Source organism: Lagopus muta, chromosome 1 (assembly GCF_023343835.1).
Source record: "Lagopus muta isolate bLagMut1 chromosome 1, bLagMut1 primary, whole genome shotgun sequence".
NCBI classification, from domain to species: domain Eukaryota; kingdom Metazoa; phylum Chordata; class Aves; order Galliformes; family Phasianidae; genus Lagopus; species Lagopus muta.
In genome coordinates this window covers 37,547,233-37,566,516 of record NC_064433.1, presented here as the reverse complement: position 1 = coordinate 37,566,516, position 19,284 = coordinate 37,547,233, and the positions used below count along the sequence as shown (strand labels likewise).

Here is a 19,284-nt window from a genome sequence, read left to right as displayed (position 1 = left end):
GTGACAGAGAGCTGATGTTACTGCCAATGTACTCCCAGTGTCCAGAAGTGATAGCTGAAACATCTGAGACATTGCACGAAATCCCAACTGTTCTTCATTGTAAACATTTTTGAGGGTTTCAAAAGTAATGCTTATAATTCCAGCACTAACAGTCAACGTAATTTCATGAGATTAAAAAAAAAAAAAAGTTTGATTCCTGTGGGTGAATGAAATGTAAACTGTTGCCTTAGAGAATATTTCTGTCTTAAATTCAGACTTGAGATACTTAGGTTGTCTCTCCAAGGATGAGTAGCGTCTGTTGTGATTCATAATATTTAAAGATGTTGGGGGATGTGTTGTAGAAGCAGCCTCTTCCCTCATAACGTGAATTTCTGAATGTAGCTCAGAGTCTTCATTGAGGTGACTGTTGAATTTCTCTCTTTATCTGTGAAGTCTTGGAGGGAGGGAAGGAAGTGTGACTTGTTTCTTTGTTTGCTTGTTTTTTCTTGTTATGTTGGGTTTTTGTTTTGATTTTTGGACTGAACTGCTCTTTGCTTCCAGTGACAGTTTACTTTTTAAGGAGCTGGAGAGTTCATTGCAAAACATCCCAGAGTTTGCTGGGAAGGCCACTGCTTTCTGGGAAGTATGTGCCAGGATTCCAAGCACACTGGAGACCTAGAGGATTTAGATCATCATAATAAGCTCTTTTTGGCTTTGGCCAGCTGAAGTGAGATGTCTGAGGATGCTCAGATCACGTACACAGGAACAGTCTGTGGGTCTTGTATGCAGAAGCTGCACCTTCTTTCACTCCAGGGTCAAACATTGTGAAGGATGTTACCTCAGCTGCAGTAACTTAAATTTCTGTGATGGATCAGCATCGAGGTGCAGGTCCTTCCTTCCTCAGGGGAGAAGGAACTAAGGTTTTGCTTTTCAAATTGATACATCTTGTATACTTATTATGGACAGTAAGTTCTGCAAGTGCTTAGATTGAATTTTCTTGCAACAACCTTGCAGTATATCCTATATATTGCACTATTTAACTAAAGGTAAAGAGGTGAGTTGCATAAAGTGCTGCTATCTGCAGCACAGCTATGTGCATTAGATATCAAGGATAACTTGACAGCATTGAGGACTGCTTAGATACACACACAGATTAGGGGAAACAATATTCTGATGGTAGAACAGAGTAGTAACTTTTAAATGGTGATAAGCAGCTCAGGTTCATTGCAGAATTAGAAATCACCTTACCTTGCAGAATTAGAAATCACCTTACCTACTTTTCCTTCTGTCAAGAGAGTTATGTCTCTGCCTACTGTTTTAACTGCAAAAACAACAACAACCATGAATTTAATTAGTACCAGAGTGAATAACAGTGATGATTAATGAGAAGGAATAGATGTAATGTTCAACTATAAAGATACACAGATTTTACCTCTCTGATTGTAATGTGGCAGCTTCTATACAGAATAGCATGGAAAAAGTTGTGATGTTACTAAATGAGCAGAATCTCATGCCTGGTTTAAAATCTTATAATGTGAATTTTGAGCTCAGGTCACGAAGGGTGGAAAGCAGGAAATGATAGCGATTTGTTTTTTAAGCAAAGCTACAGAGTGCTTTTCTCCACCTGTGACAGTATTTGTATTTTGACATGCAAAATAATATTTGGTCAGGTCTGTAGACTCTGAAATGCTTGTGTAAGCATATGGGCAGCAGTCTGTTATAAGCTTTTGTTTGCTTCAGTGCTTAGGGATATGACTATAATCTTTGATTCCCTTCATTATTTGGGGATGTGGTAATAGAATAACATACAGGTTGCTCCAACTTTGACAAAACTAAGGGACTGGAAAAAAAAAGCCTTAAGCTACAGCTGCAGATGCACAAGCATCTGAATTTCATGGCAAGACAACGTTTGGTTTATGTTGTTAGAGGAAATATGACATCCACTGTAAAGATCCTAAAGATACTTTTGTCTCGATGAGATCTAAAAAATCCTACCATTATTTAATAGAATATTTTAAAACTTCAGAACCATTTGTAATCAGCTTAGAGCACTGTCTAAACTGGAGTGCTGCCACATTCAGAAATATTCTTGAAAATGAATGACTGCGTGTGGTTTGGGATGTTTCTGTTATCTTAAAGCTAGATGGATTACAGAAGTAATCTCCAAGGAGACTCCACCATTCTGAAATGTTGTTTTTTAATATATTTCTAAGAAGCTCTCAATATGTAGGCAGCTTTTAGCTGGCTGTGAGGTCTGCCTGAAGCCTTACCTTGCAGTTGAGCACTGTAGCCCAACATTTTCTATGCTTTTCATTCAGGAAAGAGCATCAGAAAAATGAAAATTTCAGATCCATTTGTCTGCCGTGCTGTTCTGCTCATTTAAAACTGTCAGCCCTAGAAAGGCCGTTTCAGCAACATAAATCTTAAGTATCTTTCCTTTTCCTTTTGATCTAGAGGGCAGAATGAGTAAGGGCACCCTGCTGGGGAGAATGAAGTTAAAGGCTAAATGAAATGCAGAGCATGCTGTGTGAGCTGAGAATGAGCCCTTGGCCCTTATTGATACAGCTGATGTCTGTCATTACAGATAAGCACAAAAAGACAGCATCAAACCTTGTGACTCACTGAACTCTTTCCTTTGTTTCTTTGCCTATATATTTTTTTTGTTAAACCTTCAGTTTTGTTAAGATGGGTGATCTGTATCCCTGCATAAATCTTAAATGTTTCAGGGTTCTAAAGGAGATCTGAAGAGTTGTTCAATTATTTAAAAGCATGATGTAGTTAAGACTTTTGCTTAAATAACCAACAAATCCTTGATGCTGACAATTGTACTTTTCATATTTTTATTGAATGCAGTATGCCATTTTCTAGTCCCAAAGTGTATAGACTACTTAGCATTTTAATTGGTTTTCAAGATGAATTCAGCTTCAGTGTTCAAGGCCAGAGACAGGGTTATGAAGGTTAATTACACTTATCAGCGTTTGCAAACAGTCAGTCTCATTATTTACGACGTATTGGCACAGAACTCATGGTGTGGGGGATGGTAAATGGCTTTTATTACTGAATACACGAGTGTTTGTGTTGGTTAGGTGGTTTGGGTGGGTAAACATCTTGGTTATTTTACTGTCAGTGCTCTTAAACAGCAATTTCCAAACAGCCATTCACTTACAGTCTGGAATTTATGAATTTAATAGCATTCTTAGAGTTACCAGATTGTAATTCCATATTGCATGTGGGTAGCAGATAATCTGGACATGAGAAATAAAAGCTTAATCTGTGAACATCAGAGAATTTGTGAAAGCTATTGTGGGAAAGCAGAACATGGCATTGCATTAAGAGCTACTGATTTATCTTGGTTTATTTTTTTTCCCCAAGTTGTGATCAATAGGAGGAGAGGGCAGTTCATCTTTCTGAGTTCTGCTGAGGGCTGCAAAATGGAGGAAGGAAATACTTTCTCATAGGAAAAGTTACACATGCCAAGGTGGTTTTGAGAATAAAGGGCTCTGTATGTTTGCTGCTTTCATTAAAATGAATATTACAGGTACTTTTCCATGACTACTTGGGGGGAAAAAGAGAGCATGTTCATTATGAAGCATCTTAGAGAGATCAGAGTACTGTGTATCTGCTGAACTCAACAGGTCTGTATTTCTGACCACTGATTTTGAATACTCAGTCTGGGCTCTCAGTAAATGAGTGAGAATGCAGGGTGCTACAATTTTCTGGTTGTCCCTTTTAGCGCAGCTCATGACTGGAAACGTGTGGTTCCAGATATATAGCTACCTCTGCAGGCAATCTAAACTGATACATTTGGTTTTCCTTCTTCTGACTTGTCAGTGCTGTGTTTGAAAATAAATGTCAGACATTGTATACGCCCAAAGAAATGGAAGCTCAGCTCTGCCTAATTCAGGCCACATGTTTCTTGTTGAGTTATGTTTCTGATACCTTAGCTGTTGCTACCTAGATTAATTTGCATCACGAAGAATGGAAATTAGTGTTTTATTCTTCTCCTAGGTGCTAGACTTCAAAATACACGTGGAGTGCCCTTTGCGGGAATGTGAAGTGCAATGTGACACTTCCAGGTGCAGTTAACTGCTGTGGCACAGATACAGGTATCAAATTGCTTTAAGCTAATATTATCTTGGTAGTTAAGCAAATGTTATCTCAGTAGTGGGTGCAATTTTCTATATAAAACTAAACAATGACATGCTATTAGAAACTGATTAAGAACTGATGGAAACAGATCTGACTGGAGTCCACAGTCATTGCAGCCTTTTGTCTGGGTGTTTGTGTTTGCCTTCAGTCTGTCCCTGGCCTCCTAAACAGAAAGGTATCTTTCCAAAGCCCACCCCACGCTGTTCTTATTTTACTTATCTAGCTAACTAATTAATGATCAATCCATTTTACGGCAGAACAAATTCCTACTATGTGAGTAGACTAGATGGAAGGGAAGAAGGATGTTCCTTGTCCATTCAAGATTCCTTGGGCCTTGAATTGAAGAAATGCTTCCTTTTCTTTATTTGTTTTATTCTCTGGTGCATCTCAAAGAACTTCCAAGGAAGTCTCAAGGCTTCGTTTTCCCAATTGTGCAGCACAAAGCAACCTTGCAACCATACTCAGGTTGTAAAGGCTCAGAACCCTGTTATCCCAACCATACTTTCTTTTCTGCTTGAATGTATTTAATATCTTCTGCATAAGCCCCTAAGGGAGAACATCAAGTGTGTTCTGATAATGCTGTGAAGTTGTTGCTACTTGTTGCTATTTTACTTCTGTGCTTGAGGATTGGCTTTGAGCTCTGAAAGACTCTGAAAGTTCTATCTTCACCATTGGCAAAAGCTGTTTTTATATACTTATTTGTTGTAAACAATATGAGCAGTTGCCTCACTTGCATTAAAAAGGAATTCACCTCTCCTGTGAAGAAAGGTTGAGGGAACTGGGCTTGTTTAGCTTGCAGAAGAGAAGGCTCCAGGGAGACTTCATTGTGGCCTTCCAGTATTTGAAAGGAGCGTATAAGCAAGAGAGGCAACGGCTGTTTATGAGGATGGATAGTGATAGGACAAGGGGGAATGGTCTTAAACTGAGACGGGGAGGTTTAGGTTAGATATTAGGAGGAAGTTTTTCACACAGAGGGTGGTGATGCACTGGAACAGGTTGCCCAAGGAGGCTGTGGATCCCCATCCCTGGAGGCATTCAAGGCCAGGCTGGATGTGGCTCTGGGCAGCCTGGTCTGCTGGTTGGTGACCTTGAATGTAGCTTGGGGTTGAAACTGGGTGATCATTGTGGTCCTTTTCAACCCAGGCCATTCTGTGATGTTTCTATGATGATGATGAGAAATATCAAGATGATTTCTGAGGAGGACTGTAAATTGCAGGTACATTGTCATTTGATTATGCTTGTATCTCTTCCATTATTGCTTTCATGGAAGATTCAGTACTTCTCATCACCTAAAGAAATTCTATGGGGAACAGGCAATTTAATGGATAGAAGTGAATAGGGAAACAGGAGGTCTGTCCAAGAAGCAAGAGCTGGGCAACTTGACAAGGTCTGGAATGCCACAGTGTGGTAAGCAGCTGCATCACTTATTTTGTATATACTATAATTGTTGTTAGCATTGTTGCTTGCTCTTCCATTTTTGTCTTGTTAAACTGTCTTTATCCCAGCCCATAAGTTTTGCCTTTTTCTGACTCTCTCCCCCATCCCACAGTGAACAGCTGTGTGGTGTGGAGATGCCTGCTGGCTTAAACCACAAAGCCAGCTTATATTGTGCCGTTAGTTGATGTTGTCACTAAAGGATGCATGACATTCATGAAGTGCTTCTATATGAAAGTTGCTCAGTTGCTTCAGAAAGACAAACTTGAATTTTTGGCACTAAAAGCATTAGTTCTGCTAAACCTATGCATAGGCTATTTGAAATATTTGTTCATGACTTAAAAAATAGTAATGAAGAGAAACCCCACAACAGAAAATAAAACTGAAGAACTCTATGACAGATCCCAAACCGCAAGCAGGTAGAATTGCACTGACACATAAAGACCCAGAAGTTAGGTGCATCAACTTATTTTAATTAAGCAAAGAAAAAAAACTTGGCATAAACAACGGAAATCTAAATTAGACTTTCTAAATCTTTTTAATAAACCATGATGTGTAAGCGAGATGCTATCAGATGTGCAGCGAGATGCTATTGAACTGCTGCTACTTTAAGTTACAATTTCTAGGGTTTTTCCTTTTGCCATGCTCTTCTCTGACCTTTTGCTCTTAAATTCTATTGTAGGAACTACCTTCTAGCACTGGCTTAAAAAAACCCAAAGGAAGGCCGTCTCTTATGTCACTGACTCTATTTTAATATCAAGAAGAGACACTGCTGCTAAGATACGGAAAACTAAATTGTACCAGAGAACATGAGGTTCCCGTTTGAAATGATCACCGTGTTTAATACTGCAGATCATCCATCTCATGAAAACCTCCTTCACACAATGTAACTGTATTGCAGCTATGCACAGCTCAGCTGAGATGTGTGTTGAGGCTAAAAGCATGAAAGAGGATTCACACCTTTCACTGATTTTCTCTCATGTGTGTCTCATTTTAGATCTGAAATTAGGATCATAGCTGATGTTAATGGAATCCCTTGGAAGTTTATGGTTCTTAAAGCAACATCCACAGACGTGGTTAAACTAAATCCTTAGGTGTAGAAAGGTAATTCTGTACTGGTAGGTTGGGTAGCTCTGGGTAAGGAAAGATGGATGGTCTGTTTTTTTATTCTCTTTATATTAAAGCTATTCCTTAACAGTGCTTACTAATAAGGGGAACAAAAGAAAAAAAAGAAAAAAAAAAAAGAAAAAGCATTACCACTGTTGGACTTTTGGAAGCCTGTAGTCCAGTGGTATTTCGAAATGAATGCAGTGAAATGGCAGCACACTCCAAGTTACAGTCGTCGTACTCTTGTTGCGCGTGTGTCAGTGAGTCAGCTAACGTCATTTTGAGGGTATTTTCACTACATAGAATCACCCACCCACCCCTTCACGTCCTTTTGTGAAGCTTAGTTCCCTTTTAACAGGGACAGAAATCTGTTAGAAAAAGCGTTACAATGGATTTGTCATCCTTTTCTGTTCTGGGAAGTGGCAAAATACACAGTGCAGAGGAAAGATGAAAACTTTACACTGACTCAGTTTTGGAGGAATATTATTCATTTTATGAATTTCGTTTTCTACTTTTTGCTGTAATGTGCATTAAGATGATTCTTCTCCCTTAACTTTCTTGTTAGTCAACAATTACTGCTTATATTGCTTTGAACTTGAGAAGCCTTGTTGCGTTTGGATCAAATTGAATTTAATAGCATACAGATAAAGAACAAAGAAATAGTTTATGCTCTAAGGAGCCTACAGTCAAACACTGACAACTATTAGTTAAGAGATGCAGTAAGAAAAGTAAAGATTGTTATCTTTTTCTGTTAGTTACTCTAGTTACTGGGAAGGACCTCGTGTACAACTGAACATATGATACTGTAATTCATTTCTAGTTGATTCCTTCTACATTTATGCTCTTTGGAAAGGATGTGTGTATGTTCATTTTTTTTTGGTTACTTTTTAAGTTGAGTATGTTTGGCATATTCTGAGTTTCGGCCTTTGCAGCAGGGTGATACTCCTGGCTGTGGTATTAATCTGAATTTGCTTTAGTTACACTGAGTCATTGTCCATTGTCAAGAGTGTACTGAGACAGATTTGATTGGCTTTGTTTTCTTTTGAGGAGAACTGCTGTCCTGTGTTTGAGTTATCTGAAACTCCTGCAAAGATGCATGAGAGGCTGTGGGTGAGAAAAGGATGATTCTCCTTAGGTAGAGGATTGTGTAACAACTTGGATGCAGACTTGGAAAGATGCTCTTGTCCATACTCCAGCAGTACAGATTTTTTAAAACATAAATGGTATTGCAGTGTAAATAATACATGTTCTAATGTCTGAGATAGTTGCTTGGTGTTTGCATTAAAACCGTAAATTAACTCTTAGGAAGCAAAATATGTTGTACAACTGCCTGACTAGTTATGCTTTCTGAAATTTTTACAACTGGAATCCTGCTTGTGTTTGCTTGAGTCAGGTCAGAGAGAAGTGACACTGGAATTCAGCTGTGATAGCTTTTGTTATGGTCCTGATGATAAGTATTTGTCCAAGCAAAATCACTTCCACTTCAGAAGGACTGAAACTTCAGTGTAAGTTGTCGTGTTTTACTTCATTTCTGCTAGGTAAACAGCCCTCACCTTGTCATTGTTCATCATGCAATTGGCAATTCTCTGTTCTGCAATGTGATTCCTTGCAATTAATTGCATGTAAGAATAGTTTTCTTTGAAGCTTTATTCCTTATGAAGTCGATGATACTGTTGACTTTCACATGACCCGTAAAATAGTTCTGTATCTATGATTGTATTGTAACTGAGATGCTTAGAGGGTTTCATCACTGAAAATAGTATTCTGCTTCTTTTGAAGTATTAAAATAGACTTACAGCATCCTCTCGTTGAGTCTTTTTCAAGTCTTATACTTAGTATGATAAAAGTAGTTTTCATAGGTTTGGAATAGTAGGTACCTGTCTTTTTAATTTTTGGCTCTGTACCTGACAGTTATGTCTGTCAAGGGAAAACCAAAAACAAAAATCCTTTTAGGAGAAACAAGGTTGGATTTTGTTTTGGGAAGTTCCATGCAAAGGAAACTCAGGTCTGTCTCAGTTTATCAGTATGGTGACTGATTCCACTTTGGCATCAGAAACGGAAGGAAATATTCAGTCCCCTATCCATCTTGTCAATGGAAACATCTCTGCTGACTTACCTTTCTTTTTCATTTCAGAAAAACCTTTCACAAAAACACTACTTTTTATTTTCCAGTGGCTTGACTCCTTTTGTTTCCTCATTGGTTTCCAGCCAGTGTTGGATGGGTCTATAGCTGTAAGCACAGCCCACGTCTTCACGAAGCAATGTGGCAGAGGCTGAAGCTCTGTGCTGCTGCCATGCTGGATGTACAAGCAGACAGGCATGTAAAAAGTCACTTGCCCTAGCCCTGCTGAAGTTATCTGCCTGTGTCTTTAAAGCAGTTTGTCATGATGTGGCTGGCTGGGCTGGGAGCACGTCCTGTGTATGCAGGCCACTCTGGAAGCAGCCATCAGAACCAGCCCAGTGTGGAGGGGGAGTTAGCTTGGAGACTTGTTCCACTGTGACCACAGGGGTTGTCCTGCTGCAGCCTCATGCAGGTGTCAAAATGAGAGATATGAAGACATAGAAAGTACCAGTCAGCATCAGCACAGTGCAGGATGTACTACTGGGAGTGTCTTGGCTTCTAATGCAAGCCTCTAAAGAGATGAGCATGAGTTGGGTAGCTAATGTGTGTGTGGCACTAGGAGTAACTTTACAGTTGGGAATGAGAATTTCTAACACTGTTAGAAGAAAGGCAGGATTCCCTAAAATTAAAATGATTGAACTTGTCACTCTCCTAAAACATTTTCTAACTTGTCATCTTTGGGCAGGAGAGACGCAAGGCCAATGTGCCCCAGGGTGGGGTTCTGAAAGGTAAACAGCTTGAAAGGTGTCTAACCGTTTTGTCAGAGTGCATCTTTTTTTCTTCAAAGGCTGTCCTTGAGCAACATAATCTCTTTTAAACAACGATAGTAGTGATAGAACTGTGTCTGCTGTAAGGTCGGTGTGGTGTCCACTTGGTTATTTTGCTGGTTGGTACTGCAGCATCTTGGCATAAAAAATAAAGTAGTAGATTTGCCTGTGAAAGGTGTGATTCAGCCTTCTTTCCCTACATCATCACAACAAAGCAGGACAAGTCCTTTGGATATTTTATAAAGCTTCATAGATGGTCTCTGTTTCAGTTTTAGTAAATGCAAAGTACTAATAATATTGCCTCTCATGTTCAAAAACTAGATTTAGCCCTCGATAAAACTGCCTTGTGGAGGCAGTGGGACTAACGCTCCGATAACTGGACATGCTTATGCAAAGAAATAGCCATTTTTACCACCGAGACCAACAATAACTTTGAATCTTGGGAGCAGTCATGCAAAATGTGCATCATGAAAACTGGGACAGGCTGGGGAGCTTTGAATAGCTGACATAATATCTGAGAGGATGTTAGCATTGTTTTACCAAAACAAGTTTGCCTGTGGGATGCCTGTTTAAGGTCGTAATTCATTAAAGTTGCAGTGGCTGTTCAGAAGCTTGGTATCCTTTTCTTGGCATTCATTGCCATCTACCACTAACAAAGTATAGCTGAATTATCAGAACTGTGCATCTACTTTCCAAGTTTTTGCTAGATGAGAATTTTTTCAAGTCTTTCTTAACTGTTTCACCCTTCCTGTTTTCTTCCTTCTGAAAACAGCAATAGAGAAACAGGGGAAAGAGCTTTCTTTGCACGAGTTGTTTATTCAGGAAATGAGAAGGCAGGTGATGAAATTGACAGTGGAAGGAAGCATTTCAAAAGAGTGTATTTGTTGACTTAAAACTTTACATGGCCACAATATATGTGGGAGAGCACATTTGTTGAATTTGGTGTTTAAACTTTATTTAAAGTTGTGGTTCACAGGTAACCATGCAGTTACTCATGTACAACTTCCCCTAGATTATCACTAGTTTTGTCAAGCATTTGTACTTGGCCTGGCTTTACAGTAAGAGACATGGAACTGCAAGGTTAATTCATCTCTCAGATTTCTCTTTTACAGAATCGCAGAGTAAAACCTCTCTCTAGTTCTTACAAATTCTTGTTAGCATGCATAATGTGTTTAATTTGGTAGCTGAAGAAAATGTGATTTATTTTTTTTTTTAACAAGGTCTTCTACTCACTTTTGACCTTTCTGGACAGCTGCCATTTTTACTCAACTTCAGTTTCTGTTTTCTCGGAACTGCTCTCAACAAACATGCGGTCCTTGGCGTGTGGTGACATTGTGTTACGTGCAAGAAGCTGGCCTGGTCTTGTTAATAGTGCACGCTCAGTGTGCACTCATGAACTGAAAGAGCTGCTGTGTGGTCTTATGCTGCTTCCAGGGTGCTGTATTTCTTCTGCTGCACTGAATTCGGACATTCAGATGTATATCTTCTTCAGAGTTCAGTGTTCCTGCATGTCTCCCACTGCATGGACCAGAGTGGAAATGCCTTCTCCCTGCCATATGGCTGCTGAAAGATACTTGAATTATTTTTAAGAAACTTATCATTATTTTTTTTAAGCACCTATACTGTTCTCAAGGGTACTGTTTTAAGGTTTCATACAGGCTTTGCTGAACTGAACCCGCTGATAACCACAGCTGAGAACTGCTTATGTGGGGCTACCTGGTGATCCTGGTGGACACCAAATTTACTGTGAAGGAGAAGTGTGCCCTTGTTGCAAAGGAAGACAGTGATGCTCTGGGCTGCAATAGAGCGCTGGTCAAGAGAGGTGATTATTCTCTACCACTCAGCACTGAGGCCATACTTGAAGTGCTGTGTCCAGTTCTGGGCTCCCCGGTACAAAAGAGGCATAGACATACTGGAGATCAGCAAAACTCCTCAGAGGAGGAAAAAGCTGGGAGAGCTGGAACTGTTCATCCAGAAAAAGACCTCTTGGTGATCCTGAAGGCAGGATTCAAAGAGGATGGAGCCAGGCTTTTTCCAGGGTGCCCAGTGCCAGGACGAGAGCCAGTGGGCACAAACTGGAGCACAGGAGGTTCCCTCTGAGCGCCAAGAAGCAGAGCACTGGCAGAAGCTGCTCAGAGAAGCTGTGGAGTCTCCTCCTTGCAGATCTTCAGAATCCACATGGACATGGTTCTGGACACCCTGCTCTGAGTGTCCCTTCTGAGCAGAGGTTGGAGCAGATGGACTCAGGGACACTGCCAACCTAAATGATTCAGTGATTCCCCATGGAGTGTTTCTTAGGTGCTGTTGTGACTGCAAAAAGGACTTAGGTCAATTCTTACCCTTCCTGATGCCAATGCAAACAGCTAGGTTTCATTTTTTCCAGTGTGCCTGTCTGTGTTTGTTGCCACAGTGATCTTTGAAGTCAAGTAATTACACCCGTGTCATCATAACAAAATTTAGAATATACTGTTAGCTGATAACCATCTTGAGCATTAGAAGTGCAGTAACTTATTCTAGACCTTAAAGAAAGAAGGCAGGTGTCCAACAGATTAGCAGGTCTGTTTTGAGGTCAGAGCCCTGGAGGATACTTCCCCCTTGGGCAGGCCAGAGCAGTGCTGGGTATCCATTTCAGCATGCACTCTCTGGGGCCCATTAGCGGGTCACAGTCGGGGCTGTGCACTTGTCTACGAGGTACTGTGTTGCAGTGTAAACCCTGATACTACAGCAGATGAGGAAGCAGCACAGTGCAAATGGGATATCTAATGACTGCAGGTGACAGTACTTAAGGACAAAGCTAAAACCTACCTAAATATGGTCTGCAAAGATTCAAATAACTTGGTCCATTGATGAAACAGCAATGGAAATGGAGTAGAGGTGTTAGCGTGACAGGTTGTTGGTTGTGTGCTAAGTTGGATCTCTCTTTTTACTTGAAATGTTTACTTGAAATGTATGCTTCTAAGCTAATCACCCTAGATTATTTTCACAGTTGGAGAGAAATAGCTTGTTTTATAGCATAATTTGTCCAACTGTTACAGCTGCTTTAAAATGAGCAATGCCTTTCTAAATGCCTGTTTGAATCTGTTGTTTATAAAAGAAACAGGATTAGCTGGGCTATCATAATATATTTATCTTGAAACAGTTTCAGTTTGTGAGCTCTTCTGAATGTTTAATCTCTTAAGAGGTGTGATTATAGAATGAGAACATCTGTAAATTAAAAAACCCAAGGCAACCAACCGGGCAGAGAGATTGTCAGTGTTGGTGTACATGAAAGGGTGGTGATTTAAAATTGGGGTTGTATTTTCCTTTTTGGCAATATCCTTTTGCTAGGGATCCCTTTTCCTGCTTTGGTATTTACTTTGGCACATTCAGAACCAATGTTGTATGCTTTCAGCCTCTGTTTTGCCAAGAGAAGTAAGTGTAGCCCAATATCTGCTGATCTGTGAAACAACGTGGGAGAATGCAGTCCTCTAGCAGTTCTGCACCTGCTCTATTCTTGCAACTGTTCCAACGTGGGCAGGCAAAGCCTTCCCTCCCCGTAACTCCACAGTGGTGCACTGGGCTGTGCTGGATTGTCTGCTGCCTGGCCACCACAAAAGGCAGCAAATGCCAATAAGTGGATATGAGGGTGGGTGTCATGGGTACCACCTTTGGGACTGAAAGGAGAGAAGGTGAAGAAGGGGCTGCAGTTTTGTGGGCAGACAGAACCAGAATGCATCAGGAGTGTTACCAATAAAAATCGTAAGTCAAAGACATCTGGTAAAAATAGAGATCTGTTTAAAACAGCTTTAGGGTGAATGTTCCAGTGTCAGGAAAGATCTGTTTATTTGGATAACTGTGCGTGGCAGCCAGTTCGTGCAACTCAGACAGCTGACTAACTGCTTTAGGTATCAGTGTGTACATCTGTTTGTAGTGTCACTCCTTTTTCATCCTGTTTGAGAGTGCTTAGCGTTTCCGTAAATTGAATGTGTGTGCAGCCATCCTGGTGCTGTTGAATGGCCTACTAATAATAGAGCCCCAAATGGGTGTGGGGTGAAGAGATGAAAAGGAGCGGCCTGCAGGAGCGTGAAGCCGTTGTGCCTCAGTGGCCTGCACCCCGGCTGCCCCTGGGGAGGCAGCACCGCTGCGCCTGCTGCTCCTGGAAGTAAAGCTGTGGGGATAAGTTCTGCCCATGGTAACATTATCTTTCACCTCAGTAATGGCGATTAATCCCTTATAATAATTTCCCTTCCAATGGATCGTGTTTTTAATTTAAATGTGAACATACAGGCGCACAGTTCCCAGTTACGTGTCATCTCAGTACTTGCTGAGGTCCATGAATAACGTCTTCCTTGGTTCTCGAGCTGAGTCATGGAGAACAATAACCTTTGCAATTTCTTAAGCACAATGGCAGACTATGACTTTGTTTAAAAAAGTTATCACTTTCTTTTGTGTTTCAGTGGCGTATGTTATGGTAATTTAGTATTTCAATTTGCTATAGTGTGTTAATTCTATTTGCTCTGCCTAAGGGAGTTCTAATTCTAATGTGCTTTATGTAATACAAGAACAAAAACTATGGTAATAATGGAACAGTTGAACAAATGCTTGTTCTTTCTAGCGAGATTTTCTTCCACAAGTGTGTATTTCCCAAGGCAGGCTTGGAGCTGCACAGCCAGGTTGGTGTGCTCTCCCACTCCTCTTTTCCCATCTATCTCCCTGTTCTCCTGCAGCCTCCAGCTCTCAGAAGGCTGTGGGAGCACCTTCCTTTCTGCTCAGTTACTCTTTCTGCTATTGCTTGAGCTAAAGCTACAGCTTCATGTGTACCCCAAGCACAGTGCGCTAATACTGTAGCTTAAAAAAAATTCCACCGTCTTCATGCTCTTCTTGTTGCCCAAATGTTCTGCGTCTGGCTTCTGACTCAGCTTCTTCCTGCCCAGCCCTTCTTAGAAAGGAGGAAGAAAGTGTCCTTGGGCTAATACTCTGCTGAGTGCTTGCTCTGGCGAGAGGGCAGGCAGTGTGAATGTGCTTTGAGGCTGCTTGGACAGCTGGTTGTTCTCCTGTGGGATGTTGCCTTCCTCTATTCTGTATGGGCTGGCTTGCAGCCCTCACTTCTGCTTCTGTCTCTTCTCTGAGGCCGTGGAAAGAGGGGCAGAGCCGTGGGTGGAGGTGGGCATCTCTGTGCTCATCCCACCTTCATCTGCTTCCCTCTTTGAACCCACTAAGCACATGATTAAGCCTTCCCAATGAGTTCTGTTTCCAAACCCTTTTCTTGTCTCACTGTTGACTTTAAATGTGATGTAGTACTGAGGTTGTTTTTTTTTTTTTATAGCTTTTGTTCTCTATCAGAGAAGTAAATAGGAAATATCAAGAGAATGAGGCATTGTTTGGCAGATTCCAGGGCAGTGACCATGAGCTGAATGCCCAGGCGTGCCACAGAGGTGCTGGCTGGCTTGAATAATTTGATTTCTCTGTTGTGGTTCCATGAAGTCAAATGTGGCTGTTTCCAAAGTTAATCTGAGAAGCTCTTTGTCTCTGCTATTCCAGAACAGCTCCTATATATTCAAACTGCTTATATGTGCTTGTGTCTGCAGGGCAGGAGCGGTGTGCTGCTGCTGATGTCTGGAGTGAAGGAAAAATACAAGGGAAAAACGAAGGATTTCCCTCTATCTAGCTTTCTTTCTTTTTTTTTTTTTTTCTTTTTTCTTATATTTTTGCAAGTGTGACTAAATGTCAAGGCTTGCCTTTTTGAGTGTATCTGGAATAGCTTTTGTTTTGGCCATTTTTTCAGAAGCTGACCTCTCCTTTCACTCCTGAAAGGCTGAGTTTTACAGGTAGTGTGTGCATTTTGCAAGGAACCGTAATACAGAGGGCATACAGTAGAAGACTCTTTGTTCTTTTAAGAGAGAATGTGAGAGATTTTTAATGGATTTCAGACACTGGGCATTACTTTTTGTTTTGTTTTGTTTTCTCTCCAGGACATTGTGTGGCAGGATGGAAGAACTGTAGCTGAAGGAGAGACACAACACGCTCTTTCAGCATGGAGACTGTTCTGGCTGATGGGGAACTTGACAAAAATTCAGTGAGTAACTTAAATGTGGCTTCATGTATTCAAATGAAAACAAAGATGTTTTTCCTAAGAGAAGGGTCAAACAGCTTGAATTGTTTCTGTTGAGTCAATACTTTTCTGGTAAATGCACTTGGTGCATTATGTCCTATCCACCACAATTTGGTAGACTCTAATGGCAAGAGGGCTGGATGTCAAGAAATGTCTGGTTCTTGAATTTGATACTTCATGCATCTGAATCCCAAAAGAAAAATATGCCTGTCAGTCTCACTTGTTAACACTTTATCAGTTGCTTACTATGGACAAAAAAAAAAAATATTTCTCAGTGGGATGAGGGGCAGAAAAGAAAGGGAGAGAGGTAATTATGTATTTTCAGGCTCATTTCAGGTACAAAAGTTGGTTATCTGTGCAGATTATAAATGTTCTGAAGCAGTGAATATCCCAGCTCTCTTTCTAAGCACAAGTTAAAAACAGGAAAAGCACAGAGGGTGCTGTGACACTTAGTCATCATCAGGCTGTCAGAATTATTTAAGAACTTATTTTTTTCCACAAGCTACGTTCTGTGAAAGCACTCTAATAACTGAAGTAGGAAATGACTTTTTCCTTCCAAAGTTGTTATCTGATACAAAGTGCAGCCTCCAAAGGGCAAAATTGGATTCTCTAAATTGAGGTGAATATGAGGTTTTAACAATTAGGAACAAACTTTTTTTTGTGATGGTTCAACTACCACATGAAGTTATTCATTTGATAAGATAAAGGCAGTAATAAAATACTTTTGAGAAATCATTTTGAGATTGTATTACAATGCACTTAAAAAGTTGTGGGTTTTTTTTCCTGTAGTTAAAATTTCCCTGAATTGTGCAGGACAAATATGTGTACATTCCATGCACGTAAATACAGCAGACATGCACAATGCACTTCAAGTATTATCTACCAACTTTCTAATAGGACATTTTATTAAAAAAAAAAAACAACCATCAGTTCAATTGCTGTGCTCCTTAACCTAAAAAAAACTCACTGTAATGTTGAAGGTAATAGAAATTTCCTACTTCTGTTTTTATGACAGGCCTTCACAAAAGCATGTTTTTTTAAAAAGGTGTCCTGAAGTGAAGCTGTGTACATTTTACTACACAGAAACCTGAAGTTGGGCAGATCCAGCTCAAACTGGGATAAAAGTGATCATCTTATATCATACTTTCATTAAGCGTTAAGCCTGACTTCGATCAGTAAGTACTTCAAATCAGTGGTAAATTTTTATTCTAGAGCATTTCAATAGGAACTGCATGATTTGAAGCAAAACTGTTTGCTGCATTGGAAGCCAACAGGCTATATCTGAAATCAGGAATATGTACTTTTATTTAAATGCATCAGCAGATGGCAAAGTAACTTCCCCCCCCCAAGTTTTAATTTATTGGTCCTTTTTACTGATCAGCTCTGCAGGCTGGGTTAGTGGTCCTGAATTTAATTGAAACATGACTAATAGTGATTTATATGTAATAAAGACAGCTTCTTGAAAATGTCTCTCTTCAGCAGGCTAAAAATTCTAATTTGGCTTTAAAATACGTGTTCAAACTCTATTAAGAATTTAGTTGTAGGTTTAGATTGTAAGTTTAGTAAAGATTTTTAACAAATTGATCTCTTACAGTGTTAGATTGGGACACGCTAGCGTGACATTTGCTTTTGGCTAATCTTCAGCAGGAGAAGGATTTCATTTTATAGGACAAGTTGGCAGATGTAATTTTAGGCTTAGTGGCAGTTATTATAAGCTTTATCCTAGAGAAATGAATGTCTAATAATAATGCTTTTTTGAAGCACAGAGCAGCTTTTGTATGAAAGTATTCTTGCTGCTATTGCATGAGATGGTCAGTGTCGCTGTTCTTCATTCCCTGGTATTGAATAGCTGAAATGTTACTTGGAGGAGTGCTGAGCTTTGTATGGTTTGGTAGAAACATTTTTAATTGAATATGCCTCAGCAGAAACTAAGTCATTTAATGTGGGGAACCTCCCTTGTCAGAAGGTTTACTCTGTAACTGAAGCGTGTCGTCATTTAAGTAAATGTGAAAATACAGTGGGCTGTGTCTCTGGAAATAAGTGCATATTGATTTCTCTTAATTCTTTGTATTTAAAATAAAAATCATGGGAGATGAGGAACAGGAATGCCCTGAGGGTGCATTCTTTTCAAAGCAGTCACCAAGGTAGTAAAACGATCATTTTTTGTTTCCTGAAGGGTTTGAATTGCTGATCTGCAGGGATAGGAATTACAAATCATTGAGGTTCCAATAGGCTATTGGAAAAAATAGAGGTCTTCTTGACTGAGATAGTCTCATTTCAGTATTTTAATGTCTCACATCGTGTTCAGAATATTCATTTGGTTTTAGGTAAATGCACAGGCCCAGTTTTTTCTAGCGAAGGGAACGCTGACCAGCAAGGAACGTGGTTTGATGTGTAAACAGAATGTTTATTGGGGAAGATCAGAGTTAGCCAGGCTTGTGTTTCAGTCCCTGGCATGGGAGCTGTTTGTACCGGTGCATAGGATTAACCAGGCAATGCTAAAATATTTACGCAAAAGTCCCTGCATCGTCTCGGGTGACCGGTTGCCCTGCTCTGTGGTGTCATGTTGTATCTTGGGCAAACTGCTTGAGAAGCAGGCAGTGAGGCAGAACCCTCTGCTGTGCTTTTTCTCTGTGTTTCTTCAACACGTAAGTATGTGCTGTTAGCAACCGTGCATCAGAAACTTCTGATCTGTGTGCCTGTTAGTAATTTATTTTTCCAGTTCTATTCTCTTGCTTTCTGACTTGCAGTGTGAAATAAAGCAAACCAGCACTGAGCATTGGCTTTTCAAGTCCTTCCATCAGCTGCTGGATCTGTTACTACATCTGTTATTGCTCTCTTGTCAGTAATTCTCTTCAATCTGTAAACAGCGTAGGGTAGCACAGTTACAGTCCAAACAGAAGTTTGGTGTACATTGCTAAAAAGCTGTACCTTGAAAACTGTTGAGTTCTTGTATGCATTTCATATGCTGGTACTTAAACTTGTCTGGTAAGTTCATGGGTTCCTTTAGGAGTGTTTCCCTCTGACCTAAAGTGTCTGACAAGGGGCAGAAGGCTGTTTAGCAAGCACACTTTATTTCAGCTTCCTCTCGTTCAATCACATCTACTTCCATGAAGTGCAACATTATGAAAGAAGCGTTCCCTCATCTGTCCAATGATTTGTCCTGCAGTTTCAGAATTCTTGTTGCAGTATTTTAGGTTTGCTTGTCACTGCATGTTGCAGTGATGATTTAATGCCCCTTTGCAGCTGTGAGGAATAAAAATCTGTGTTTTAAGATGAGGAGTGATGAGTCTCCTGCTTGCAAAGATTTTTACTTCTTTCAAATTTGCTGTTAATTAGTCCTGATAACAGAGAAGTAAAACTGAATGCTTTACAAAGCAGGACAAAGATTTCCTTTCTAGATGGAAATGGAGCAGAAGGTTTTTGTCTGAAGTATAGTAGGTACAGCTTTTTTGGATTTATTTTGGTGTTAGAAAGGAAATGGCATTTCATGCTGGTGTGCTGGCTTTCACTCCTCTATGTTTTTTGTGTGTGTCTCAAAAGTAAACCTTTTGAGACATGGGTGGAACTTATCTTGTCTCTATACTGCTAAGCACAGAGGGATCTTAAGCCCATTGTGGCTTTGGGTAGTAGTG

The 19,284-nt window shown here is 40.2% G+C and overlaps 1 protein-coding gene across 9 annotated transcripts in view; it reads left to right on the top strand.

Moving 5' to 3' along the window:
- Window positions 1-19,284, top strand: part of OSBPL8 (oxysterol binding protein like 8) — an 81,050-nt gene that overhangs the window by 12,604 nt on the left and 49,162 nt on the right. For 5 of the 9 annotated variants that reach the window (XM_048938840.1, XM_048938821.1, XM_048938833.1 and 2 more), the window contains one exon: window positions 15,510-15,613. In XM_048938840.1, the coding sequence (XP_048794797.1) occupies window positions 15,572-15,613 (42 nt within the window). In that variant the 5' untranslated portion in view covers window positions 15,510-15,571. Of the gene's footprint in view, window positions 1-3,987; window positions 4,086-15,509; window positions 15,614-16,664; window positions 16,825-19,284 lie in introns of those variants that run through there. The other 4 variants (XM_048938888.1, XM_048938860.1, XM_048938880.1 and 1 more) reach the window with 2 other exon arrangements.